This window comes from Oncorhynchus keta, chromosome 21 (assembly GCF_023373465.1).
Source record: "Oncorhynchus keta strain PuntledgeMale-10-30-2019 chromosome 21, Oket_V2, whole genome shotgun sequence".
Taxonomy (NCBI): domain Eukaryota; kingdom Metazoa; phylum Chordata; class Actinopteri; order Salmoniformes; family Salmonidae; genus Oncorhynchus; species Oncorhynchus keta.
Window position 1 is genome coordinate 7,885,108 of NC_068441.1, and position 12,229 is coordinate 7,897,336.

The window sequence follows — 12,229 nt, forward strand, 5'->3', positions numbered from 1 at the left end:
CAAAAATTGGGCGTGCAAAATTATTCAGCCCCCTTAAGTTAATACTTTGTAGCGCCACCTTTTGCTGCGATTACAGCTGTAAGTCGCTTGGGGTATGTAAAATACAGTTTTATATCTTTATGTTTGAAGCCTGAAATGTGGCAAAAGGTCGCAAAGTTCAAGGGGGCCGAATACTTTCGCAAGGCACTGTACGTAAGTATTCAGACCATTTACTCAGTACTTTGTTAAAGCACCTTTGGCAGCGATTACAGCCACAAGTCTTCTTTGGTATTACGCTACAGGCTTGGCACACCTGTATTTGGGGAGTTTCTACCATTCTTCTCTGCAGATCCTCTCAAGCTCTGCCAGGTTGGATGGGAGTGTTGCTGCACAGCTATTTTCAGGTCTCTCCAGAGATGTTTGATTGGTTTAATTCTGGGCTATGGCTGGGCCAATTAAGGACAGTCAGAGACCCGAAGCCACTCCTGCGTTGTCTTGGCTGTGTGCTTAGGGTCGTTGTCCTGTTGGAAGGTGAACCTTCGCCCCCAGTCTGAGGTTCTGAGCGCTCTGAAGCAGGTTTTCATCAAGGATCTCTCTGTACTTTGCTCTGTTCATCATTCCCTCGATCCTGACTAGTCTCCCAGTCCCTGCTGCTGAAAATCATCCCCACAGCATGATGCTGCCACCACCATGCTCCAAATCAAATGTATTTATATAGCCCTTCGTACATCAGCTGATATCTCAAAGTGCTGTACAGAAACCCAGCCTAAAACCCCAAACAGCAAGCAATGCAGGTGTAGAAGCATGGTGGCTAGGAAAAACGCCCTAGAAAGGCCAAAACCTAGGAAGAAACCGAGAGAGGAACCAGGCTATGTGGGGTGGCCAGTCCTCTTCTGGCTGTGCCGGGTGGAGATTATAACAGAACATGGCCAAGATGTTCAAATGTTCATAAATGACCAGCATGGTCAAATAATAATAATCACAGGCAGAACAGTTGAAACTGGAGCAGCAGCACGGCCAGGTGGACTGGGGACAGCAAGGAGTCATCATGCCAGGTGGTCCTAGGGCTCAGGTCCTCCGAGAGAAAGAAAGGGAGAATTAGAGAGAGCATACTTAAATTCACACAGGACACCGGATAAGACAGGAGAAGTACTCCAGATATAACAAACTGACCCTAGCCCCCCGACACAAACTACTTTAGCATAAATACTGGAGGCTGAGACAGGAGGGGTCAGGAGACACTGTGGCCCTGTGGACAGGGCCAAACAGGAAGGATATCACCCCACCCACTTTGCCAAAGCACAGCCCCCACACCACGAGAGGGATATCTTCAACCACCAACTTACCATCCTGAGACAAGGCCGAGTATAGCCCACAAAGTTCTCTGCCACGGCACAACCCAAGGGGGGGCGCCAACCCAGGCAGGAAGATCACATCAGTGACTCAACCCACTCAAGTGACGCACCCCTCCCAGGGACGGCATGAAAGAGCAGCAGTAAGCCAGTGACTCAGCCCCTGTAATAGGGTTAGAGGTAGAGAATCCCAGTGGAAAGAGGGGAACCGGCCAGGCAGAGACGGCAAGGGTGGTTCGTTGCTCCAGAGCCTTTCCGTTCACCTTCACACTCCTGGGCCAGACTACACTCAATCATATGACCCACTGAAGATATGAGTCTTCAGTACAGACTTAAAAGGTTGAGACTGAGTTTGCGTCTCTCACATGGGTAGGCAGACCATTTCATAAAAATGGAGCTCTATAGGAGAAAGCCCTGCCTCCAGCTGTTTGCTTAGAAATTCGAAGGACAATTAGGAGGCCTGCGTCTTGTGACCGTAGCGTACGTGTAGGTATGTACGGCAGGACCAAATCAGAGAGATAGGTAGGAGCAAGCCCATGTAATGCTTTGTCGGTTAGCAGTAAAACCTTGAAATCAGCCCTTGCCTTGACACACCCCATCCACTGTAGGGATGGTGGCAGGTTTCGTCCAGACATGGCTTGGCTTTCAATCTTTGTGTCATGATCAGAGAATCTTGTTTCTCATGGTCTGAGAGTCTTTAGGTGCCTTTTGGGAGACTCCAAGTTGGGTGTCTTGTGCCTTTTTACTGAGGAATGGCTTCCATCTGGCCACTACCATAAAGGTCTGATTTGGTGGAGTGCTCCAAAGAGGAACTCTGGAGCTCTGTCAGAGTGACCATTGTGTTCTTGGTCACCTCCCTGACCAAGGCCCTTCTCCCCCGATTGCTCAGTTTGGCCAAGCCGCCAGTTCTAGGAAGTCTTGGTGGTTCCATTTAAGAATGGTGGAGGCCACTGTGTTCTTGGGGTACCTTCATTGCTGCAGACATGTTTTGTTACCCTTCCCCAGATCTGTGCCTCGACACAATCCTGTCTATGCGCTCTACAGACAATTCTTTTGACCTCATGGTTTGGTTTTTGCTCCGACATCCACTGTCAACTGTGGGACCTTATATAGACAGGTGTGTGCCTTTCCAAATCATGTCCAATCAATTGAATATACCACAGGTGGACTCCCAAGTTGTAGAAACATCTCAATGATGACCAATGGAAACAGGATGCACCTGAGCTCAATTTCGAGTCCTCGTAGCATAGGGTCTGAATACTTATGTAAATAAGGTATTTCTGTTTTCTATTTTTAATACATCTGCAAACATCTCTAAAAAACAGTTTTTCACTTTGTCATTATGGGTTATTGTGTGTAGATTATATATATTTTTTCCATTTTAGAATAAGGCTGTAATGTATCAAAATGTCAAGGGGTCTGAATACTTTCCGAAAGCCATGTATATAGAGAGAACACGGACAGCGCATATAGTCTGTGGACAATTGATCTAATTGCTATGTTTTCTTCTGTTTTGTGTGAAACATGTTTCATTTCAGCACTGGGGAGAATCCAGGGAAATTCACAATCAACCACTGCCTCCCTCTCGAATCAGACCGGGTCAATAACTACAAAAACACATCGCAACACACACTTTCATATTCAGGACATCACGGTGACTTCATTGTGCAAGTACTGAATATGTACAACCTCCTAAATTTACTCAGTGCCAACGTGTTTGAGGATGACCGATTCAAAGAGTAAATTGACAATGGGAGAAGTTTCCCAGATCAAACAAGAAACCACTGAACTCATCACAATATGAACTAAATACTCAGAATGCGAAAGTGAAAGTGGGGACAAGCTCACTGCATCGTGGTTTCGCAGAACACTGATGATGTATTGTGGCATAGAGATTTTCATAATTTTCCTCACCGTAATTTAAAAGACATTTTGCTATCCTCTGTTTCTGTTTGCATTATTCTGTATTGTACCTAAGACTGCGTTATAATATTGCTAGAACCAACCTCCCACAGGCTCTTCAATATGACAGTGTAACATGATGTCACTCACTGACGCTGCCTGGGAAGCCCCGTGTTTATAAATTCAATGCAGGCCAAATCCAACAGAAAAAGCTCCGTTTTTTGTCTTTGGGCTCAGTCAGATATTTTTATTCTGTAAATTATTGGAAATAAGTATATGACTTAGAAAATACTATTTTACTATTCGTTTTTTACACATAACAATTCAAATATTTAAATAAAATTAATTGTTTTGGGCTGTATTTAAAAAATATATTAAAATACACAGACAAAAGTATTTAAAATATAAGACACTCAAATACGAACTCAGGTCGGCTACATTGTCATGCAGTTCTGTAACAGTAGGCCTAGAAATAGGTTAGTAGTAGTAGTTTAATCCCTGGTTAGCCTCACACCAAATCAGAAATCACCGATTAATCCCCGGATTAGGCGCGCGGCCGCTTTAAAAATGCTCGTGCCTCTAGCCGGTGGCATTTAAACGTTTATAGATTCATCGTAGTGTAGGCGTCACACTAGCTGCATGCGTGCCTTGGCTGGTGCTTCAATTTAGAGTTTACATTCACAGCACACACGCACTCACATACGCCGAGCCATGGCTTCAGTGAGTGTGGTAGGACCAGGACAACATCGACCGGCTCCCGACCACCAGCTAGTCTTTCATAAACTAAAGGCCGCCGGGAGAAATAAAAGAACGTTACCGTGGAAATCCTCCGTGGACATCATCCTCGGAAAGAGCTCGGTGACGCGGGAGTGCGGTTCAGTTTCGGCGGTATCAGCAGTCACAGCATCCCCACTAAACCCGTCCCTGACCCCGGGACAACAAGGAGTCGCAGCCGGGGTAGGAGGGGGGGATCCCGGGGTGAGGCGTGAGGCTCAGCCGGTGCTGGTGCCACGTAGTTCAGACAGAGAGAGCGACAGCAGCAGCCCTGACTGTGGAGACACTACAGCGGCGAGGGAGAAGGACACTGGTCAAAGCGAACGGAGCGGTAGCGGGAATGACTCAACCCGTGATCGAAGGAGTTCCCTGAAGATCCTTACAAATGTTATGTCAAGCACGTCAGCTAACACACAGATGACAGACGTCAAGTGTGACAGATCAAACGCGCCAACAAACGGACACATGGGAGGACACTCACATCGGGACCGTACGGTCAGAAGGCGCGCATCCCACAGCCCCAATGGTCAGACCACCAGGCTGGTGACCAAAGGGGACACCGGGGGACCACCGCTGGAGCGGTTGACACAGGGAAGGACCGGGGTCGTTAAACTCGCGCGCACAGAATCCCACCGAAGGGAGGTCTGGTCAATATTTGGCTCCCAGGAGCAGGAGGACGCGCGCGTGCGGTCGGAGACAGGAGAAGGCCACACGTTTGGGACCAGAACCGTGACTCAAGACTGGTGCGACGTCTGTAACCAGCGGATCAGTGTTCAGCAGGCGCTCAAGTGTAAAAGTAAGTAGGGTAGGCTAGCCTCTAGGCTATGACAGTAGAATACAAATAAATTCCCACTTCTGCCAGAGGAAGATTTGCCATCTGTTGCTTTACTACCAGATGATTTGATTATGATTTGATTTGGATCTCTTTTAATCCCCATTTGGACTAATCTTCCAAGAGTCCTTAAAAATTAAAATACAATTTATAATACAAACACATTTTCACATATAACACACTATTACAAACCTACATAGTATACTGACATAATGACCCAATAAGTACTCTAAAAAATATTGATTCTTCATCTACTATTGTCCCACAACATTTCTATGTATTATATTTAAATTGTTTTAAAACAATGTTTATTTATATATTTATATATTGAAAGATGATAGAGATAGTTTGTGGTTGATTTGCTTTTATGTTACGTATAGCATAATTGCTTTTACGGGTGTGCTGTGACGTCATGGTTTGGCGTTGAGATTTGGATATCGACCTCATTCCAAGGTGGAGGCTGCTGGCTCTTGTTGTGACCGGATTAATGTGAAGGGCATTGTCAGGCCAGGACTAGAATAGCAATTGGTCACACTTTATTTGGATAGTCTGGATAGCCCATCTGTAGATGCTCTACAGATGGTCATACTATCAACAAACTAGGCTACATGTTGATAAACAACTGCTTGCTTTAAGGTTCGGATTAGGAAAAGGGTTAAGTTTAGGATAAGGGCTAGGGACAGGGATAGTAAATAGTTGAAATGTCATTGAGAGTCTGTAGAGCATCTACATATGTACACTTCTGAGAGAGAGAGAAATTGTGTGTGTGTGTGTGTGTGTGTGTGTGTGTGTGTGTGTGTGTGTGTGTGTGTGTGTGTGTGTGTGTGTGTGTGTGTGTGTGTGTGTGTGTGTGTGTGTGTGTGTGAGAGAGTGTATTAGTGTGACTCTGCCAAGCATTCAGAGCTGCAGCCAGCAGCCTCCTATGGAAACCTCATTATCTTGTCCTCCCAGCCTCATCTCCCTGGCCCCCTCTCCTCCTCCAGCCTCCCTCGCCTCTGTGTCACAGCCAGAGTTGCAAGCACAGCTTTCGGATGGTTTATTATCTATTTTGCTTGGTTTGGCGACGTCAACATATTTTCCCCATGCCAATAAAGCCCATTAAAGCGAGAGAGGTGTAGAAAGAGAGAGAGAGCGACATGATGTGAGCTGACAAAGTTAGTTTAGGGCGTTAACAGTGTTTCCTATCTGTGTGCGTAATAATCGTGGCCTACTGCAGTGAACGTGTCAGTACTGTTACTGTAGGACATCTGCCATTGTCACATCTGTATGGGGGTGTTTTTGGTCACAGTTATCTGGACGTGTGACTGCTCTGGAGGGTATGGGATGGCATGTGTGTGCCCACATTTTAAAGGTCACTTACACATGGTTAGCAGATGTTAATGCGAGTGTAGCGAAATGTTTGTGCTTCTCGTTCCGACAATGCAGTAATAACCAACGGGTAATCTAACCTAACAATTTCACAACAACTACCTTAGACACACAAGTGTAAAGGGATGAAGAATATGTACATAAAGATATATGAATGAGTGATGGTACAGAACGGCATAGGCAAGACGCAGTAGATCGTATTGAGTACAGTATATACATATGAGATGAGTAATGTAGGGTATGTAAACATTATATTAAGTAGCATTGTTTAAAGTGGCTAGTGATACATTTTTTATATCAATTTTTCCATTATTAAAGTGGCTGGAGTTGAGTCAGTATGTTGGCAGCAGCCACTCAATGTTAGTGGTGGCTGTTAACAGTCTGATGGCCTTGAGATAGAAGCTGTTTTTCAGTCTCTCGGTCCCTGCATTGATGCACCTGTTCTGACCTCGTCTTCTGGATGATAGCGGGGTGAAAATGCAGTGGCTCGGGTGGTTGTTGTCCTTGATGATCTTTATGGCCTTCCTGTGACATCGGGTGGTGTAGGTGTCCTGGAGGGAAGGTAGTTTGCCCCGGTGATGCGTTGTGCAGACCTCACTACCCTCTGGAGAGCCTTACGGTTGTGGGCGGAGCAGTTGCCGTACCAGGCGGTGATACAGCCCGACAGGATGCTCTCGATTGTGCATCTGTAAAAGTTTGAGTGCTTTTGGTGACAAGCCGAATTTCTACAGCCTCCTGAGGTTGAAGAGGCGCTGCTGCGCCTTCTACACCACTCTGTCTGTGTGGGTGGACCAATTCACTTTGTGCATGATGTGTATGCCGAGGAACTTAACTTACTACCCTCTCCACTACTGTCCCGTCAATGTGGATAGGGTGGTGCTCCCTCTGCTGTTTCCTGAAGTCCACGATCATCTCCTTTGTTTTTTTGACGTTGAGTGTGAGGTTATTTTCCTGACACCACACTCCGAGGGCCCTCAACACCTCCCTGTAGGCCGTCTCGTCGTTGTTGGTAATCAAGCCTACCACTGTAGTGTCGTCTGCAAACTTGATGATTGAGTTGGAGGCGTGCGTGGCCACGCAGTCGTGGGTGAACAGGGAGTACAGGAGAGGGCTCAGAATGCACCTTTGTGGGGCCCCAGTGTTGAGGATCAGCGGGGTGGAGATGTTGTTACCTACCCTCACCACCTGGGGCCCATGCCTTCATAGTGTGTGTGTGTGTTTTAACAAGAGGGGTAAACAGACATGGCTCAGGTGTCATCTGCCCTACATTTAGTCTTACTGTAGGTTACTCTATCACAATTGTTCTCTCACACACACACAACCTCACACACTACTTTCTGCTCTAGATCCACAGTGCAACAACAATCCGCCACTGACTCTTCCATGACCTCCTCCACTCGTTCTCTGTCCTATGAAGGCCCTAAGTAGGCCCTATGTATGTGCTATGTCAGCATGCTCCGATGACATAGTTGAGTTGTCCTACCCGGTGCATAGAGGAGAGAGCAGGTCATCGATTAGAATGATATAACACACACCTGCACTGCTCTGGGCTGCAGAGGGTTAGACCAAGCAAGCGTGTTTGACCTGGCACTTTCTGTGGTGTGTGTGCGTGCTGAGCAGGCAGTGTGTCAGCAGCACTCTGTCATGGGGAAGTTGTGACTGCAGAGGACTTCGCTATAAATGAGGGAAGGGGGGGCGGTAGCGCGAGCGCGCGAGAAGATGAATTGGATGGGATGAAGACTGTAAAGACGGAAGAGCAGAGCAGAGTGAAAAGAGCTAGAGGAAGAAAGGAGGAGAAGTGTTGATGAGGAGAAAGGAAATAAAGGGGAGAGAGCGAGGGAACAGGGCGAGAACGAGAGTGAGAAAGGATAGTTGGAGTCGAGGACAAAATGGGAGCGAGAGGGGGAGGAGAGGGGGAGAAAAGAATAGAGAGGGAAGAGGGAGAGTAAACGAGTAGATGAGGGATAGAGGAATGAGAAAGGAGAAGGGGAGAGAGAGAGGGAGCCCAGTACTGCAGTGCTCTCTGATTTAATGTGCCATCAGCAGGAGCTCACTGGAGCGAGACCAGAGACACGCTATAGCTACTGATCAACTGAGTGTTATGTGTGGAGTTGTTGACAGTGCTTTATTCTACATCCATATAGTACAATTGTTTATAATCTCCATAACATGCAGGTTATAATCTCATAGAGCAGTTTGGGATAGACACACTAATCCCTCTTTATATATTAATCGTGTGTGTGTGTGTGTGTGTACAGTTTCTTACTTTAACCATCCTTGGTCTTTAACTGAAGCCACACAAAATGCATTATCAATGGACAGGAACAATGGAGAGGGAGGAGTTATTGGCTAGGGAACAAGGGTTGAATGGCATGTTTGGGGGTATTTGTAGTGGTAATGAACTTGGCCCCTCAAGCTAAAAAAGATTATGGCTGGGTCTTTAGGTCAGTGCAGTTTTAAAACAAAACACACACACACACACACACACACACACACACACACACACACACACACACACACACACACACACACACACACACACACACACACACACACACACACACACACACACACACACACACAGCTAATAACAGGGAACTGTGGCCGAGACTTTCATACCGATAAACAACCATCGTTCTCTCTTTTCTCACTCTGTAATTTATCTCAAGTGTTCCGTCTTTGTTGGTATTGTTAAATGTATAGCCTATAGAAATAATCCTCTGTTTACTCCTCTTGGAAGAGCACTTCCTGGGAATCATATGGCCCGCAGCACAATTCTCATCCCTAGTTCTGTGTTCCAACAGACTTATGGTATAAGGTAACACCAAGTAATTTAGTCTCCTGAACTTGTTCAACAGCCACACCATTCATGACTAGATTCAGCTGAGGTCTTGAATTAGGGAATGATTTGTACCAAATACAATGCTCTTAGTTTTAGTGATGTTCAGGAGCATTTTATTACTGGCCACCCATTCCAAAACAGACTGCAACTTTTTGCTAAGGGTTTTAGTGACTTCATTAGCTGTGGTTGTTCATGCATATATGGTTGAATAATCAGCATACATGGACACACATGCTTTGATTAATGTCAGTGGCAAGTCATTGATAAAAATAGAAAAAAGATGAGGGCCTCGAGAGCTGCCCTGCAGTACACCACACTTTACATGTTTGACATTAGAGAAGCTTCCATTTAACCTTTTCACTAGTGTTCCAAATATTTCTAACGGTCGCCCCAGAGTTGTTTTAAGCAGGTGATGTCAGTGTTCCAAAATGTGATTGTTACGCAACACAACAGTTCATTATTTTCCAACAAGTTTTATTTTCTAACAGTTTGAATTGTGGTGTGTTCCACCTCCTCATTAATTCACAGAGAAGGAGCCCATTTCACTGTTGCCAAATTGTTTGAAGCTTTACTGAGCTGGACAAACGTCTCTCTTTGATGGGAGTCCAAGCACTTCCCAGTGTTTCCGCAGATCAAGTATGCAGACATTTGCACAGTCTTGCACAAACCTTTTCCCCCTGGCACATTTTTTGGTTGGCGCTCGCATTGCCTTCATTGTTGTTTTCCTTACTTTGTCAAAAATTATTATTTGTAAGTGCCTTATTTTCTGCATAATGTGTTTACTGTTTTATTCACATGTTTTGAAGTACTGGTGGCAAATCATGCATTCTGATTTTTGAATAGATTGCAATGGACAACTATGATGTGTGTAAAATACTTTTTTGAAGGTTGTACTGATTATGATGAGCTAAAGGTAAGCTATTTGCCAACTATGTGTGTCGCTATGTTTGTTGACATAATACAATGTATTCTGGGTGTCACGTAAATGTCTGTTAGACTAAAGATGTTATAACACAATGAAGTGAAGGAATGGTTCTCTCATCTTTCTAGTAGTGAATGATCGTGGACAACAGACCCCTTCAACATGCAAACAGACAACTCATCTTGTCTTTAGTTATCTTTGGTTGGCGCGCACAAACTACCCATCGTCGGATTACTTTTGATTTGTAGAAAGTGTTTTACAAAATTATATAGATCAAATCTAATTTAAACTATAATCTAACAGTTTGCTAAGAGCTGGCAGCAAGATGATAGGTCTGCTGATAGAACCAGTAAAGACCGCTTTATCACTCTTGGGTAGCGGAATGACTTTGGCTTCCCTCCAGGCCTGAGGACAAAGACTTTCCTTTAGGCTCAGCTTAAATATATGACAGATAGGAGTAGCTATAGAGCCCGCTAGAATCCTCAGTAGCTCTCCATCTATGTTGTCAATGCCAGGAGGTTTGTCATTATTGATCGAGAACAATCATTTTTCCACGTCTCACACACTAACTTTACAAAAATATAAAATTCAAACTTGCAATGTTTTTCTTTCATTATTCGTTTTTTTACATACATGAGCACTATGGCTCACTGTTCGTTGTTGGCATCTCCTACTTAAGTTTGCCCACTTTGCCAATGAAGTAATCATGAAAATAATTGGCAACATCAAATGGTTTTGTCATGAATAAGCCACCTGATTCGATGAAAGATGGAGTTGAATTAGTCTTTCTGCCCATAATTTCACTTAAAGTACTCCAAAGTCAGCTATATTGTGATCACTGCATCCAATGGGTATGGGTACAGCTTTAGAACAAAGTTCTACAGTATTAGTAAAAATGTGATCCAAACATGTGGATGATCTTGTTCCTGTAGTCTTTGTAAACACCCTGGTAGGTTGATTAATAACCTGTACCAGATTACAGGCACTGGTTACAGTAAGAAGCTTCCTCTTGAGCAGATAGCTAGATGAAAACCTGTCAATATTCAGGTCCCCAAGAAAGTACATTTTTGGGGGGGTTGTATCATTTGATTTGCACAACATGCCTACTTACTTTGAAGATGCAAAATATATTTTTTATTGTGAAACAAACAAGAAATACGTTTTTAAAAAACAGAACTTGAGCATGCATAACTATTCACCCCCCCCCCCCAAGTCAAATACTTTGTGGGGCCACCTTTTGCAGCAATTACACCTGCAAGTCTCTTGGGGTTTGTCTCTATAAGCTTGACACATCTAGCCACTGGGATTTTTGCCCATTCTTCAAGGCAAAACTGCTCCAGCTCCTTCAAGTTGGATGGGTTCCGCTGGTGTACAGCAACCTTTAAGTCATACGACAGATTCTCAATTGGATTGAGGTCTGGGTTTTGACTAGGCCATTCCAAGACATTTACATGTTTCCCCTTAAACCACTCAAGTGTTGCTTTAGCAGTATGCTTAGCAGTATGTCATTGTCCTGCTGGAAGGTGAACCTCCGCCCCAGTCTCAAATCTCTGGAAGACTGAAACAGGTTTCCTTCTAGAATATCCCTGTATTTAGCGCCATCCATCATTCCTTCAATTCTGACCAGTTTCCCAGTCCCAGCCAATGAAAAACATCCCTACAGCATGATGCTGCCACCACCATGCTTCACTGTGGGGATGGTGTTCTCGGAGTGATGAGAGGTGTTGGGTTTGAGCCAGACATAGCATTTTCCTTGATAGCCAAAAAGCTCAATTTTAGTCTCATCTGACCAGTGTACCTTCCATATGTTTGGCGGGTCTCCCACATGCCTTTTGGCGAACACCAAATGTGTTTGCTTATTTTTTATTTAATTAATGGCATTTTCTTCTGGCCACTCTTCTGTAAGCCGTACACTCCACAGAGCTGGGCTCTAAAGTGGTCCTAAACTCCAATCTCCGCTGTGGAGCTTTGCAGCTCATTCGTGGTTATCTTTGGTCTCTTTGTTGCCTCTGTAATTAATGCCCTCCTTGCCTGATCTGTGAGTTTTGGTGCCCTCTCTTGGCAGGTGCCATATTCTTTCAATTGTTTTTCAATGGATTTAATGGTGCTCCGTGGGATATTCAGAGTTTCAGAGATTTTTTTATAACCCAACCCTGATCTGTACTTCTCCACAACGTTGTCCCTGACCTGTTTGGAGAGCTCCTTGATCTTCATGTTGCCACTTGCTTAGTGGTGTTACAGACTCCGGGGCCTTTCAG

General features: G+C 44.8%; 1 protein-coding gene across 3 annotated transcripts in view; it reads left to right on the forward strand.

Moving 5' to 3' along the window:
• The window catches only part of LOC118400054 (ras association domain-containing protein 5-like), a 60,137-nt gene that overhangs the window by 498 nt on the left and 47,410 nt on the right, over window positions 1–12,229 (forward strand). For 2 of the 3 annotated variants that reach the window (XM_035796428.2, XM_035796429.2), the window contains exon 1: window positions 2,677–4,803. In XM_035796428.2, the coding sequence (XP_035652321.1) occupies window positions 3,945–4,803 (859 nt within the window). In that variant the 5' untranslated portion in view covers window positions 2,677–3,944. Of the gene's footprint in view, window positions 1–2,676; window positions 4,804–12,229 lie in introns of those variants that run through there. The other variant, XM_052473294.1, reaches the window with a different exon arrangement.